Below are 16,925 nucleotides of genomic sequence, written 5' to 3' on the forward strand. Positions count from 1 at the left end.
CCCACACCAGAGGCCTTTCTGGGAGAAAGGCTGAAGGATCCAGGGAAATGAGGAGGATCCCAAGGTCAAGATCACAGAGGACTTGTTGCACTATCTTGCAGCAGTAAAATCCCTTTTCCAGAGCGCACGTCTGGGCGCTAGGTGGGATTGGCATTGACGGCAAGGCTGCATTTGGGGCCCTGGAGATGCACATTCTGGGTACACGGTCCATTTCACGTGCACCACGGAGGGGCTCCCTGTAGCCTCACCTGACCGGTGGTGGCGGTGCCACTGCTCCTGGCTGATGAGGCCCCGCCTCCAGGCCTCCTGAGCTCCAGAGCGAAGGACAGAGGTCAGAGTGGCCTCCTCAGGCCCAGGAGCCTCTCTGCCACCTGTCGCCTGCAGGACGTAGGTAGGAGGAACTGAGTTCTCGTCTCTCCGGAAGCGTCGTGCCACCAGCTCCAGGTCACGTGGCCTGGTGGTCAGCTGGGCCCTCAGTGCCTCCCACTCCTTCTCCTCGATCACTGAGGGCACTGGACAGGGGCCATACTGGTCACCTACAAGGGCCTGGCAGAGAAATGGGCAGAGAGGGGAGTACAGCTTCAGATCTCCAAGTGGAACTCAGCTCTGAGCCCAGAGAGGAGCTCATGAACCCCCTGAGTGTGGGCCTGCGGTAATGCCAAGGTTGATGATTACTAAGTGCAGACTGGGCACAGTGGCACCCGCCTGTCATCCCAGTGGCCAGAAGGCTGAGGAAGAAGGATTGTGAGTTCCAAGCCAGCCTCAGCACAAGTGAGGCGCTAAGCAACTCAGTGAGACCCTGTCTTGAAATAAAATACAAAATAGGGCTGGGGATGGGGCTCAGTGGTCGTGTACCCCTGGGTTCAACCCCTTAGTACCAAACAAAAACAAAAACAAAAACCACTTCAGGTTGGTGCCAAAGTCTTGAATTTCCTCATGGTAAGATGGAAGCAATCACCCACCCCACTGGGTTGTTCCAGAATATTCCAGGGGTATGTTCCTGGGAAAGCTGGATAAAGGGAATCGAGGATGATGGGACGTTGAAGGGCCTCGGTCCCTTCGACAGTAATGGTCTTGGAGGAACCAGAAAGATTGGAAAAGTCACCACCAGTGGAGATCAGGGTAAGGAGCCCTGGCTGGTGGATGGGGGCAGGGAAATAGGAAGAGCTCCCAGCAGGAGCGACTTGGGGCTCTGGAGACACTGGAGCTGCTGGTGTCCCAAGAGACAACTCTAAAAGGAAGCGCCGTGGGGAGCCGTCCCCTGCTGATGTGCTGCCTAATGGCTTGTTTACCAGAGCCGCCTCCAGGCTCCCAGCACAGCTGATTTCCATGGAAAGTCCCCCAGATCAGAGCCTTGGAGGACAACAGTGGTGGGCATCTCGGAGGGGTAGGGCCGGGTTCAACAGGGAAGCAAGAGTGAGCAGAGGTCACCGGCCCTGGAGCCCTTCTGGAAGGTCCCCAGGCTGGCTGGTTAGACCTGGGGAGGCCTGGAGATCATCCTCCATCTCCCAGCCATCTGGAGGCCGAGATGTGCTTTTTGCTGTCTGCAATTTGGATTGCAAAACCTAATTCCTCCTAGAGTTCTTCCCCGCCCCCCTCGCCCTCTTTCTCTCTCCCTCGCTCTCTGTTTTCAAACATTTTTTTTCCCCCTTGGAAACTCAACAGCATGATCACGGAGTTCCTTTGGAAAATTAAATTTTAAAAACCAGAAAAATGATTGTGAAGGGAATTTCTAAGCAGGGCTGTGGAACCTTCCAGATGTTAGAACACATTTTAAAGCAAGAATCATTCAAATAAATCAGTGCTAATATATGAAGAGAAGAACCCAGCAAAAATAGGCCCACACAGGAGCAGCCCTACCTACAGTAATGTAGAATGCAGAAGGCTCTCTCAGCCCGTGCCTGGGTCTGAGTTTGGTTGGTTGGTTGGTTTTGCTCTCGAGGGAGGTCTAATCTATGAGGCAGCACTATCCAATGGAACTTTCTACAAAGCTGGGAGAATATTAATCTGTGCTGTCCAACATGACACCCTCTTGTTGCAATGCAATCAGTGCAAAGGAGGAACTGAAATCTTAATTCTATTTGATTTTAATTAGTCTAACTTGCATTGCTCACGTGATTCTTGATCCTTGCAATGCTACAGCCAGAGAGACTCTGTCCATTCGTCCCCCACCCTCACCCCAGCAAACAACTCTCTCCTACATTTTTTTTTTTAATTTATCTCTGGGAGAGTTTCTTTCCTCTTATTTGGAGCTGCTAGACGCTTCTTCGTGATTTGATTAAGGCGAGTGGGGCAAAGATACTTTATTTTTTTCCTTCTTTGCTAACTAGAATAAGGATGGTCAGACTTTTTCTGGAAAGTGCCACACTGTCCGTATTTTAGCCTCTGAAGTGCAGAGGGTCCAGGTCAAGGAGTCCCAGCTCGCTATCATTCAGTCCCAGACTTTATGTAAATAGATGGGAGTGGCTGAGGGACAATAAAATGTATTTACAAATACAAGCCCCAGGCCAGGTTTGTCCCACAGGCTGTAGTTTGGTAGCCTCGGCTCTAGGGCTTGAGAGAAATGTCAGACTTCTCAGATGGATCTGGAACTTGATGTGGCATTAAGCCAAGGTGCTGAAATATAATTCAAGGACAAAGGTTCACCCTGTTCATTGTGAGCTGGGGATTGTTTTGATAAACAAGGGGGCACACCTGGGAAGCCACAAGAGACGGCTAGCCATGGAAAGTGCACCTGCCATCCACGGGTACACGGAGAAAAGAATTCCCCAAACCCTGTGGGTTCCCACTTTCCCTCTGGCTTCCCAGAGTCACACAGACATGAAGGGGGGGAAGGAGGAGGAAGGTTCCATCAAATTCTAAGATTCTTTCCAGCTTTAACATTCTATCCTCCAGCTCCTCTGCTGCTTCATTTGACTAGTAATGCCTCTATCCCAGCTGGGGCCGCAGAAAGAATGCGGGATCCATTGGCCATGTCTGCCCTGGGCAGGCTTTGGGAACAGGTATGACCGAGAAATGCCACACACTTCCCTCCTCTGTTTGCTTTGGCTGGGGATCAGGGCCCACATCCTGGAGATGGAAAAGGCAGTAAGGTCTCCCCCTCCCTCCCGAGGGACTCACAACAAAAGCTGGCCCGATGGACGTCTTGCGACACCGGTCCAGCTCTTCCAAGCAGATTTCGGTGGTCATGTGGTCAGTGGCCTCCGTGTTCTGAATTCCCCACCTCAGATCAACAACCTGGGGATTATAAGGGTGGGGGTTGTCAGGGAGGTGACATGATGGGTGATTTTTTTCAACTCCCTTTGACAAAAGCATAAAGTTCCTTTCAATAATTTTTTGGGGGAGGGGGAACCAGGGATTGAACCCGGGGGCACTTTACCACCAAGCCCCATCCCCAGCTCTATTTATTTAGAGGCAGGGTCTCACTGAGTTGCTCAGCACCTCACTTTTGCTGAGGCTGGCTTTGAACTCGTGATCCTCCTGCCTCAGCCTCCCGAGCCACTGGGATGACAGGCATGTGCCATCGAGCCCAGCTCCTTTTTATAATTTTTGACACTAGGAGGATTTCTGGATTAAAAGAATTTAAACAATATCCATAATCTCTGCGTGATCATGAGAAAAAAATCAGGTAGACCCAGATTAGGGGGCAGGGAGTGATCCAGGATGCCCAGCGGGTCCTCCGTTAGGCAGCCGCGGCCGCGAACAATAAGGAAAGACTAAGGACTGTCACAGTCCAGGGCAGCCTACCAGGTGGGACCCTGGGTGGGATCCTCCACCGGAAAGAACTGGCCGCGTGGAATAAAATCTGGAGGTTGCTTAATAGCAATGTACCCATGTGGCTTTGGTAGTTGTAAAAAATGTTACAATTATGGCAAGGCAGTTGTTCCGGGTTGGTGAGATCTTAACAGTGGCAGAGAGGCGGTGCAGGGGAACTCTCTGTACTGTCACGCAAACTTCCTGTCAACCTCAACCCAAAGTCAAAGATCTATTTGAAAACGACATTTGAAAACCATTTTGAGAAAGATAACCGGGTGTTTTCAAACTGCTCCTTTTTAAACGAAGATGGGTCCATGCATGCTTCCAGATCCTTCTTTGTAAAGGAGGGTATTTAGTTGGACCGAAATTGGGTGCAGCCAGGTCTCCTTGGCAACCGCAGGCTTGCGGTCCATTTCTGATCGCCAGAGGGAGGCGGGCAGGATGGTTCAATTCAAGAGGCAAAGCTGAGCCTGGGGGAGTCTGGAATGAGGGGAGAAGATGTTCTCGGGACAGCTGTCTTCTTCCTAACATCTTTAGCTCAGAGAGAAAGAAACACAAACTGCAGCCAGGGGTAAACTAGCAGTGGGACTGAGGGTGGCCGGAGGGAAACAGGGCAGGATCCTCAGTCGTGGGTGCAGACAAGGGAAAAGAGTCCAGACCGGCCTTAGGAAGGGCTTTTGCCTGGGACCACTGTCTCCTGACTGCCTTGAGGACACTCAAGGTGCAGCACTTAGCTCGGGTGTGGGCATCAAACAACCACAGGGGTCTGAGCAGTTTGCTGTCCACCTGTTTTCCTGTTAGTGCCTCTGACATTGAACTCTCTCTCGCAATCAATGACAGAGCGGATTCCCAGCATGACTTCTTTCTTAGTACTCTCTAAATGGTGCTTCATCTTTTAATCAAACGGGACTTTGATGCCATGAATCGCTGTTGTACATCCAAGGAGGCAGCCTCAGTTCCAGCTGAGACTCCAGAGACGGTTCCTCAGTTTCTGCATTGAGAAGTTCAAGAAACCAAATCCCCAGACTGGGATTAGTCCAAGAGTCATAGAAGACCCTGTGTGGGGACCGTGGGGACTGTGCCCAGTGAGCAAAACATCAGGGCTCCAGGAAGAAGAACATCCCACCGCCATCCTCACCCCCAAAACCACGAAGAGTCTTGACCCCCTCCAGAAGCTGCCCCCGGGACACGGAGGCCCCCAGGGCAGGACCAAAGCTGACACTTAAATGACAGGCTCAAGGTCACACCTTCAGGGAGGCAGTGGTGGACCCGGGCTCCAAAGCAATCTCTCCTAGCCATGATGCCTTGCCCCCCGCAGGGCCAGCCCCAGGCCCACGGCCCTAATGCTCCTGTCTGCTTGTCACTGTCCCACGACCTTTTCTGCACAGCCACCTTGCAGGGGGGTTTGCAGGGCCCAGGGCAAAACACAGCAGATCTCTTGTTTTAAAATCACTGTGAATTTCAAGACCCAACAAGGAAGGCGTTAAGCCGGCCTGGAGCCCTTCCAGCGAAGGTTTCTGCGTGGCTTCCCGATGGCTCAAGGCAGCCCTTACCTCGAATGTCAGGCCGTGCTTTTGGCAGAAGGTCTGCACTTGTGGGCAGGCGGCAGACTGCAGGGCCTCCCTCTCTGCATCCATATCTGCAAGGAACGCCTCGAGGCTGTGAGCAGGAAGCAACCAGAACTCCCCACCCCGCCCCAAAGCTCTGCTTATCGCCTCCTGTGTCCCCACCAAGGCCAGAGCCGCCTGGAGCAAATCAAAGATACAGAAACCATCAAGTAAACTCAAGGAAGGGGCTGGGCTGGGGCTCAGGGGCAGAGCACTTGCCTGGCATGAGTGAGGCCCTGGGTTCCATCCTCAGCACCACATAAAAATAAATGAATAAAATAAAGGTATTGTGTCCATTTACAGCTATAAATAAATAAGCAAACCCAGGGAGGCCAGCCATTCTGGGGGCCTGGGACTTTCCCAGGACAAACTATTTAAATCCCATATCCCAAGAAACTTTCCCCTCTGTTCTGGGCCAACCAAGACGATTGGTCACCCACCCTAGATGAGGGTGGCCAGGTAAAACATGGGATGCCTGGCTGAATCTGCATTCTACATAAGCTCTGGAATACCTCGTTAGCTAAGTATGTCCCATTGCATGCAGTATTTGGGATATACTTATGCTAAAGGATATTGGTCATTTATCTGACTCGCAAATTGAACTGGACATCCTGGTGGTGTGGGCTGTTGTGTTTTGTTTTTCTAAATCTGGCAGCCAGGCCCAGTATAAGCTTAGACCCCCAAGACCGTCCCCACCAGTGACTGCACCGTGTAGTCTTGTGCCAAGTGTCAGGCTATCCTCAGTTTCCCTTTCCATAAAATGGGGGTGGTGCCTCTCTTTGCAGGGCTGCAGGCTCCCCAAAGTCAAGGACTTGCCTTGGACATTGCTGAAGTCTCAGCCCCCAACCCAGGAAGTGCAGTTGGATCACTGAATCTCCCAAGTAGCTCTGAGTGAAGAAATCTTTGTTTTCTGTTTGACCAGGGGGTTGTCACTCTGGTGTCCATGAGAGGAGTTTCTCAGAACTACTGATGCAAATAAAATGAAATAAAATAGATCTGTCTAGGGGCCTTAGCATGATGGCCGACCCTGGTGTCCAGTCTTAGATATGCCTCCTACTCCCCTGTCATCATCCCCATCTGCAGAGTAGTAAGGTCTCTTCCTGCCTTACCAGTGCCTCAGGCTATTTAAACGTGTCAGACAGTTACGTTGCGCCCAGACCCTTGGTGAGCATCAATGGCACAATAGCCAGGGAGAGATATGTAATTAACCTGTATAGGGTCTCAGGCCTGTCATCCCAGCGATTCAGAGGCTGAGGCAGGAGGATCGCGAGTTCAAAGCCAGCTTCAGCAACTCAGTGAGGCCCTAAGCAACTCAGTGAGACCCTGTCTCTAATAAAATACAAAATAGGGCTGAGATGTGGCTCAGTGGTTGAGTGTCCCTGAGTCCAATCCCTGGTACCCCAAAATAAATAAATAAAATAAAAGAGCTGGGGATGTAGTTCAGTGACAGAGTGTTTGCCTAGCATGTGAGAAAACCTTGGTTCAATCCCCAACACTGCAGAGAGAGAGAGAGAGAGAGAGAGAGAGAGAGAGAGAGAGAGCGCTACTAACTAAAAAATGTCAGCTGGTTATTCATAGTCATATTAACATTAAATCAGATTGTTTTAAAAATTAAAAAAAAAAAACTGAACTTACACCGGAAGACAGTACACTAAAAGACAAGATTGTGAAGAAGGCAAAACTCATCACCTCCAAATTATTGACTCCATTTTTTTAAATTTATTTTTTTAGTTGTATTTGGACACAACACCTTTATTTCACTTGTTTATTTTTTTTGTATGTGGTGCTGAGGATCGAACCCAGGGTCTCACACGTGCGAGGCGAGCGCTCTGCCACTGAGCCACAACCCCAGCCCCTATCTGACTCCATTTACCATGAGCTTTGCACTTGAAGCTGTTAAAAAATACCAACTTGGGATAACAGAAATGGTAGATCATGGTGTGCTACTTCATGGTTTGGTAAATTCGATTGGCAGCTCGAAGCTGTAGGGGGAATATTTACAGCACAGAAATTGTCAGCCAACCTGGATCGGGTGTTTGGCTGTGGGTGGTATTTGTGGGTTTGCTTTCTCTTTTGGAAAACAATCATGAACCGTTCGCCAGGACATGGCTCTATGTGGTTGTGGCTCTTGTGAAGCTCACGGCCTGGTGGCAGGGGACACAAACTCAATGATGGCAACTTATGAAAAGTGCTGCTTGGGAAGCCACGGTGGGCTGTGCTGGAGAACAGGGTCGACCCACTCTCCACAGGGGCAGAGGGGACTCCCTGAAGAGGAGGTGTTGATGCCGAAACCCACAGATGGGAAGGCCCAGGGAAGGGGACCTCGGGGTGAGGGTCTTGACACAAGGCTCAGGGCTTCGTGGTTCCAGGACCTGCCAGACACGAGTGTGGCTACGACACTCGGACGAATTGAAGATCGTATGAGATACAGTTAGGGAGGTGGACAGGGTCCTGTCACGCAGGATCGTGTAGCTGTGGCAAGAATCTGGCACTTTTTAAGCCCAGTATATGCACATGTCTTATAGATATTAGTTGCAATATCATATGCCACTCACGACAACTCTGTTAAGCCGGCTCTCAGCCCAGCTCATGGAGGAGGAGACAGAGGGTCCAGGAGGCTCCCGCTCACTGGTTCCCAGGTGGGTCACTAGCTGAGCTGCATTCACATGAAGGTCTCTTGGAGGACCCTGTGAACCATGTCCATTATTACCCTGGCACCCCCAAGACTGCCCACTTGCCCGGGGCCCTCAGTCCTGCCTGCACCTTACCTGAGACGGTGGAGCTGATGAAGATGGCCACGCTGCTGGGTGGAGGCTCCGGGAGGGGACCTGGCTGCCCGTGGAGAAGCCGCCGGCGGGTGCCTGGGCTGAGGGGCTCCAAGCTCATGCTGCCCACCCACCTGGACGCTCCCTTCCTGGGAAGGGGTCTAAGGCCCAGGAACCTCACGCCAGTGGCCAGGTGACCTTCCTGGGAGGCCAGATGGCAAAGCCATCAGGAGGTCCGGCTGTGTCACCCTCCATGGAGCCCTCAGCCGCTGGCAGCCCCGTCCCCTCGGCGCCCAGGAGGGTGGCTGCTGCCCCGTCCGCTCTCCTGGGCCTGCGAGCGCTAACAGGGCTCTGGCCAGTGGCCTCCCAACTGGGGCACCTGGATGCCGCCTCCTCCACACCCCGCAGCCTTCCCGGGTCCCCGCCCTGAGAGCTCAGGGGTCACCACAGCAACCGCCGTTTCCTGGTGCTGGGTTTTGGGACCCAGGGACCAGCCAGTCTCTCCCACACCTGGGTCCCCTGGGGCCTCCGTGTAAGCTGAGCCTGGGCCCAGGTGTGCCAGGGAACTGGAGGGTGCCCGGAGACAGCCTGGCACCGCGGGCAAGAAGGATACCCAGGGCGGACCCCACTCCACCCGCCACCCGCCCTCCCGCGTCCACACACCTTGAGCACCCTTCAAGCCAGGCCTGGGGGCCTGCTGCCCCACCCCCAGGGACACGTGCACTGCCTGCAGCACTTTGGGTTGTCACCAACGGGGATGGCCAGAGATGCAAAACAGACCACAGTGCCCAGGACACCCCCCCATGAAGAATGGTGTGTCCCCAAGTGCCGCAGTGCCAAGAAACTGAGGAACTAGCCTTGAATAAACTCTAGCCAGGTAGCCGCAGGCAGCCCCCCCCCCCCCCCCCCCCCCCCCCCCCCCCCCGCCACCAGGGCCCGCTCTGTGCGGCCTCTGTGCCTGCTCTGGCTGTCCCCTCCTGCCTGGTTCACCCAGGATGGCTATCATTCAGGAGCCCCAAGACCTTCAGGGTCTATGATTTGACAGAAGAATTTATAATTTCAGAAAAGCCACCGCAGGTTATGGTTAGGGTTGATCAAAGTGGACAGGCCAGAACCAGCCACTGCAGAAGGTAGAGGGAGGAGGGCTAGTGGCCAGGCATACAGCTCTTCTTCTTCTTTGTGAGTTGCTTAGGGCCTCACTAAATTGAGGAGGCTGGCTTTGAACTCACGATCCTCCTGCCTCAGCCTCCCCGGCTGCTGGGATCACAGGTGCACACTGGATAGGGGAAATAATTTCTAACATTCTGTAATGCAGCGGGGTAGCTATGGCTGATAACAACTAATTGCATATTTCAAAATAACTGATTTTGAATGTTCCTGACACAAAGAAATGATCGACGTGAGGTGGGGGGTAGGCCAATCACCCTGGTCTGCTCTTTGCACATGGTATGCATGTGTTGAAATATGCTGTACTCAGAAGTATTTGTAATTATTAGGTGTTAACTGAAACTTTTTAAATATATGGATTTTGTTGGGTGTGTGTGGCTCAGCGGTAGAGCACTTGCCTAACAGGCTCAAGGCTCTGGGTCCCATCCCCAGCCCCACTGGGGGGAAATATATATATATATAGAGAGAGAGAGGATCAGCCAAGGGTACAGTGCATGGGGCAGGGTCTGGGAGAGATCGGTGCTAGCTTTCCTCTGTCCCCTCCCAGTGTTGATGACCAGCACCTAATTCTTCCAGGAACAGTGGGTGGCAATATGCATGGTGTGCTGCCAAACAGGGATCCCACCCTAAGCCTTGGTGCCCAGGTTTTGGCTGGAGGTGGGACAAAGGGACAGGTTTACCACCTCCATAGCTGACTGCAGTCCCCAGCCCCTCCTAAGGTCAACTGACTCTGTGTGATGCAAAGTGCCCACCAGCAGTCACCTGGTCACAGTCTGGTGTGACTGTGTAAGTGCTCTTATCAGCCAGGCCATTCCCAGGGCTGAGCCATCACCTCCCAGGAGCAGGTCAGGGCTGGAGTTTAACCCATTAAGTCCTGGTTCGGCCCAGGATGGCGGGCACACAGAATAATGTGCAGGTGTCCACGGGGTGGGGGGGGGGCTGGGCGGTCCATCTTAACTGTAAAGGTCCAGTAACAGAGGTGACTGTCACCATTTTACAGATGAGAAAACTAAGGCTTGGAGTGGACCTCCCCACTTGCCCTGAAGGAGCGTCAGGCCTGGCCTGGTCCCTTCTACTCCAGAGACCCCAAAGCCAGCCTGGCCCTGCAGCCACCTGCCCACCCTCCACCCAGACCCTCTGAATTAGCCTCACCCTATTGACCCTACCGGGGCCCCGCCTCCGGATGCTGGTGTCTGTCTGCATGCTCCCTTCACCCCGGCTGCCAGCCTCCTGACTTTGAAGTGACCTCCCCCACGATGGATGGTGTCCTTTTCTCCATGGCCTTGGGCCCTATCACACTCCAGCAGTGGCCACCCTCCCTGGATTACTGCTCCCTCATGTCCCTAGGGGATCAGTGTCCTTTGATGGTGACACTCCCCCCACATTTCTGCATATTCTCCAGCCCAGGTTTTCTCACTCTGAGTGACTGACATTCAGAACCAGGTCACTCTTCTTGTCTTGTGCATTCATGGTTCTACCCACTAGATGACAAAAGCAATCCCCACCACACCAAAGTCGAGATGATTTAAAGAATCTCCAGAGCTGGGCACAGAAGTGCACACACCTGTGAGCCAGCTACTTGGGAGCCGGAGCAGGAGGATCACAAGTTCTAGGCCAGCCTAGGCCATTTAGCAAGACTCTGTCTCAAAATAAAGCAATCTCCAGACATTGCCAATGCCTTGCAAGGGGTAGAATCACTCCTGGTTAAGAATCCCTGGCCTGGGGTTCTTAACCCCTGGCATGCATGAGGCATTGGGTTCGATCCCCTGCACCACATAAAAATAAACAAATAAAATAAAGGTATTGTGTCCATCTACAACTAAAAATATTAAAACAAAACAAAACAAAAACAACCTGGCCTAACACATCCAGCTTATTTCAGCCTCAGGCCCTTTGGACATGCTATACTGCATTCTTTCATGTCAGTTACAATTCAGCTCAAATGCTACCTCCTGAGAGGTTCTCCCTGACTGTCCCATTGCTCAGTGATCCTTTTAGTCACTTGAGTCCCAATGCTGTCACCCTATTTTGATTTTCTGCACAGTACTCACCACATGATTCTACATGATGTACACTGTCTCTCCTGCAAGAACGTGAGTTGCACGGGGCAAGGATCTTGTCTGCCAGGCCGGGTTGCCTGGCACATAGTAGGTGCTCAGTAAATAACTGTTACCTCAGTGGGTTCATCCACAATCGTCCATCTCTCTCGACTGCTATTGGTGGCTGCAGACACTGAGCAAGACCAGGCTTCCCCAGGGAGGGAACAGACCCTTTGCAGTATCTGTCTTCTGGCTTTCCCTGGGGACTTCAGCCACCCTCTTCTTCTTGCTGGTGCTAGAAAGGCCAATTTAGAACCCTCTGGAGAAGCAGGTCCCAGAAGAAAGTTTTCCGAGCCCAGAGCCACCAGAAGACAAGCCTCCTGCAATTCTAGTAACTTTTGTCTTAGGTCCTTTCTGGGTCTTTCCCCACCCAATTCTCCCAGCAACTGGGATAATGAAAAGAATTATTTGGCTCTCAGGCACCGGCTTAGCTGGGCGCTCAGCCAGGAGTGGCGGTTAACTATTGTGTGCCAGGCTATGACCACTCATCATAGCAGATGCCATCTGTTGAGGGTCTGGGAGGTGCCAGCTAGTTGGCATTCAGCATCAGCCGTCCAAAATACAAGCCTAAGAGGCAGATATCAGGTTCCTGTCCCATAGATGCAGAAAACAGGTCCAAGAAATGAGGTCACATGTGATTTCCAACAACCTCCTGGCCTAGTAAGAATGTCATGCTCTTTTATTTTTATTTTTTTTTAGTTGTTGACAGACCTTTATTTTATTTATTTATATGTGATGCTGAGAATCGAACCCAGTGCCTCATACATGCCAGGCAAGTGCCCTACCGCTGAGCCCCAGCCCCAGCCTTATAATGCTTTGATGAGAGAGTGAGCCTGCACCACACCTGGGTCATAGGAGTGGCCCATGAGATGTTGGCTGTGACTGATCCCCATCATGACCACCACCACCAGCTTCACTCAATAAGTGGCAGTTAGGAATCAAACCCAGCTCCGCAGCCAATGTCAAGAACATTCCAGCAGCTGGGAGCGGTGGCGCACACCTGTAATCCCAACTACTCAGGAGGCTGAGGCAGGAGGATAGCAAGTTTGAGGCCAGCCTCAGCAACTTTACAAGGCCCTAAGCAACTTAGTGAGACCCTGTCTTAAAATAATAATAATAATAATTAATAATAATAATGGGCTGGGGATGTGGTTCAGTGGTTAAACACCCCTGGGTTTAAAAAAAAAAATTCAGCAAGTGTTCATGAAATCTAAGTTGCTAGACCAGGGTTTCCCGAGTTTGGCATTGATGACATTTGCAGCCGTCTAGTGCTTTGTGGACTCTAGGGCAGCACCCCTGGCCTCTCCTTGTTGTGATAACCAAAGATGTATCCTGACTTTGCCAAGGGTCCCCTGGGGAGCAAAATTCCCCTGACCCCTCACTGAGAACCACTGATCCGTCACTAGTGATAATGATATTACTGTATTTTTTCTTTTCTGAGGGTTCTGGGGGTGGAACTCCAGGCCCCAGTTCTGCTAGCTCTTCCACTGAGCCCCCCTGCAGTCCGTTGTTATCAGATTTTGATGGACTCAAGTTTGGGGTACAAATACCTACACTGTCTCCAGTTCTCCAGGCAAACTTGGGGACTTCAATTTACTCCCCTGGTTGATCAATGATGAAAACAAGCTTCAGAGAAGTTACATAAATTGCTCAAGTTCCCATGGCAAAGGAGGTAAGTTGAGAGTCAAACGGAAGCATGACTCTAAACCTGAGTTGTTAGCCGAACAGGAACTTGCGGAATTGAAGAATTCTTGGCAGAGGTTTTGAAATGTGATAATGGGATTTAGATTAGTTTTCTAAAGTGTCTCTATTTTTTAGAGACACATAATATAATACAGTCAGTCCTCCATATCTGTGGGTTTGGCATCTGCAGATTCAACCAATCCCAAATCAAAAATATCTGGAAAAATTGCATCTGGGCTAAATGGATATAGATCTTTTCTTTCCCCTGACAATAAAATAAACAACACAGCATCCCAACTACGTCCACAGCATTTGCATGGCTTAGGGATTCTAAGTCATCTGGAGATTATTTAAAGACCACAGGAGGATGTGTGTATGCTCTAATCGAATAGCATGCCATTTGATATCAGGGGCTTGATCATCCCAGGAGTTTGGTGTCCGTGGGGGTCCGAGAACCAATCTCCCTTGGTTACCAAAAGAAATTGCATTTATGGAATGATGAGATGACTGGGGTTTGCTTCAAAATAATTGATGGGACGTAGATAGAGTGGGGAGGAGTAGGGCTGGCCAGGGGATAATGGTGGTCCTGGCTGAGGCGGGGCTGGGTATGCTGTTCTGTTTACTTTTGTGAGTGTTTGAATTTCTCCATAGGAAAAGAATGCAATATTCATCAATTAGTACTCTGAAGGAATAGCCATGAAAATCCCTATGTGCTGAGCAGGCCCTGAGCCTCCGGCATTTCTGTATCTCTGAGCCACCTGTGCATGGTGAACGTCATCATCCCACCTGACAGAAAGGAAGTCCAGGTTGAGATGTGTTAATAAGCCTTTTAACCTGAGGCGGGGAAGAGCCAGGCTCGGCGTGAGCGGGGCAGCAGCGCCCTCGCGAGGCCAGCACAGGAAATGCTGCGTGAATGGGCCGAGCCTTGGGAACCAGGTGGGGTGGAAGGGGTGGAGGGGAGGAAGGAGAAGGCCAGGTTTCAGCGTTTGTGGGAAGCCATTAAAAAAAAAAATAGAAATCAAGATAAATAATATGATTTCAAATTTTAAATTGCGGACAAAGGATAAATAATGTTTAATGCCATATTTTTGAACAAAATTAACACAAAAATCCACAATGAATAAAATGCCAAAATTTTATCACAACTATAATAATATACCAACTCCCACTGACTCAGACAGATATTTAAAAGTGTAGAGGGGGCTGGGCGCATAGCTGAGTAGTAAAAGCACCTGCGCACCAGGCCTTGGGTTCCATCCCCAGCACAAAAAGCCAGGGTGGGGGTGGGGGAGTAGACAATCCCAAGCCTTAGCAAGGATGTGGCGATATCTGACCTCTATATATTGCTGGGGGAATGCAAAGTGTTTCAGCCACCACGGAAAACAATTTGGTGGTTCCTCAAAAAGTTAAACACCATATGCTAGATTACCATATAATCCAGCAATTCGGCTTCTACATCTATATGCAGAAGAATTGAAAGCAAGTGTTGAAGCACTCCTGTTCAGGGCAGCACTACTTATGGTAGCCAAAAGATGGAGACAGCCCAAGTGTCCATCAACAGATGGGTAGACAGACAAAATAGGGTCCACCCATACAGCGGAATATCATTCAGCCATAAAAAGCAAGTAAGCACTGGCCCGTGCTGCAGTGTGAGTAAACCTGGAAAACATGATGCCGAGTAAAATCCAGACACTCAAGGCCACCTGGGGTGTGATCCCATGGGGATGAAATGTCCAGGGCAGGAGAATCCAGAGGAACGGAAAGCGGAGGAGAGGTTTCCAGGGCTGGGGGAGGGGCGTGGGGAGTGGCTGGTGACAGTTTCTTTTATGGATGAGGCAAAGGTTTTGGTATTTTTTCAATTTGAATGTTCGTCCCCTCCAACACTTATGTTGCAATGCAGTCTCCATGGTAACACTACTAAGAGAATAAGTTCCAGAGCTCTGCAGCACAGTGGGGTGACACAGCCGGCCACAACCTAGTGAAGACCGAGCTCAGACACAAAGAACCCATGAGAAGATGGAAATGCGAATTAACCTGATGGGATCATCCCACACTGCACACACGGATCAGATCGGATTATCCCACGCTTCCTTCAAAAAACGTGCACAACAACGTGTCAATTAAAAGGAAGAGGCGGGGCCTTTAAGAGGTGATTGGGGCTCCACCCCAGGGAGAGGAGTCCCCTCATTAAAGGGGTTTGCCACCCGGACCCTTGCGTCTCTCCACCAAGCCAGACTTTTCCAGTACAAGGACAGTGGTAAATATTTTCAGCTCTGGGACTCAGACAACCCTAACTCAGCTCTTAACTGCGTCCCTGCAGCCAGCAGCCAAAGACAATTTGTAAACCAGTGGGTGGGACTGTGTGTCAGTAAAGCTTGGCAGACACTAAAATCGAATTTCATGTCATTTTCACATCAAGTGTCCCGAAATAGTCTCCCTCTTTTGATTTTTCCCCTCCTGTCATCCCAGCAGCTTGGGAGGCTGAGGCAGGAGGATCTCAAGTTCAAAGCCAACCTCAGCAACTTAGTGAGGCCCTAAGTAACTCAGGGAAGTCCCATCTCTAAATCAAATATTTTTTTAAAAGGGCTGAAAATGTGACTCAGTGGTAAAGCGCCTCTGGGGTCAATCCCCAGTGCAAAAAAAAAAAAAAAAATTCATTCTCATTTTATAGGTTATATGACAAAGAGGAGATGTTGATTTCTCTTAAGAACTAGAACATTTATAAATTTCTAACCTAATCATGAGGTGCATAATGACTATTGGTCAACAACGGACCCCAGACACAACAACGATCCCACAAAATTAGAGTGGAGCTGAGTAATTCCTGTTGCCCAGTGACATCGTGGCCACTTAATACACTCCTCACCTCTGCAGTGATGCCGGCGTAGACAAACCTACCGCGCATCCAGTTGTATGGAAAGACATACAGACGATACCAGGCGGCAGGTGCTGCTTGATAAGGAGATGTTATTGGGTTCTGTATTTACAACATGTCCAGATGGGCAAGGTGCGTCTTACGCGGTGGAGGGGGAGAAATAAAGAATGTCCACGCGCTTCTGCCCTTTTCAATGCTTTATTGCCTCAAATCACTCAGCACAATTTCACTCTATAAGTTCTTCATCAAGAAGATGACAATCCCTAATGCTGGGCACTGCGGTAGACAGAATCAATTCACAGCAAACAATTCTAGATTAGTTCTAAGCTCTGCAAACACACTTCATCATGACAGGCTCATGGCCTCTGCGTGCTAAGCTCAAGGGTCAGGTCTAAAGTCTCGAGTCTTGGGCCTTAAGTCCAGCCAAAGGAGGCTTCTCCTGGTGTGGAGCTGACGACTGGCTGAGGACACGTCACACGGTCCTTTTCTCACCAGGGTCAAGAGGCTGCTGCAGAGTTTGAGAGGGTGAGGACGATGCAGAGGATCAGGCAGATGATGAGAAGGGTTGGGGTGTCCGTGCAGCTCCTCCTCAGGCTGTCCGCGTGTGGGCATCGTGTGGGCTGGCTGAGTGTTCATTTGCTCCATCATTTATACTAAATTTGGGGGCTTCTGCCCGCCCTTTCAGTCCCTATCAGCTGTTACCAGGGTTCCTAGTGACGTCCACATTTTAGAGTCAGGACATGTGGTTTGGTGATTTCCGCCCTGATCTTACTTATCAGGGCAAAGGCAAATGACATGTGACTTCACCTTGACTCGTATCAGGGTTGTGGAAAGTGACTTGTCTTTATCAGGCTATGCCCGATGACATATTGGAGGGCTCTGTAGGCTGTGCCTGGTGGGACTGCAGGGTTATTTTAAAATGGAGTTGCTTAGGCTAAGGCCGTCCTTACACAGCACTAGATTTTCTAAAAAA

General features: G+C 50.7%; 1 protein-coding gene across 2 annotated transcripts in view; it reads right to left on the bottom strand.

The window, feature by feature from the left end:
- Nwd1 (NACHT and WD repeat domain containing 1) overlaps positions 1-11,751 on the bottom strand; it is a 62,928-nt gene extending 51,177 nt beyond the window's left edge. The window contains exons 1-4 of one of the 2 annotated variants that reach the window (XM_058576602.1): positions 11,469-11,751; positions 5,310-5,395; positions 3,121-3,237; positions 249-546 (exon numbers count right to left, since the gene is read on the bottom strand). In XM_058576602.1, the coding sequence (XP_058432585.1) occupies positions 249-546; positions 3,121-3,237; positions 5,310-5,393 (499 nt within the window). In that variant the 5' untranslated portion in view covers positions 5,394-5,395; positions 11,469-11,751. Of the gene's footprint in view, positions 1-248; positions 547-3,120; positions 3,238-5,309; positions 5,396-11,346 lie in introns of both variants that reach the window. The other variant, XM_046437462.2, reaches the window with a different exon arrangement.
- Positions 11,752-16,925: the final 5,174 nt, after the last annotated feature.

Source organism: Marmota monax, unplaced genomic scaffold (assembly GCF_021218885.2).
Source record: "Marmota monax isolate L192 unplaced genomic scaffold, Marmota_monax_Labrador192_F-V1.1 WCK01_AAM20220418_F8-fsc00021, whole genome shotgun sequence".
Lineage (NCBI taxonomy): Eukaryota > Metazoa > Chordata > Mammalia > Rodentia > Sciuridae > Marmota > Marmota monax.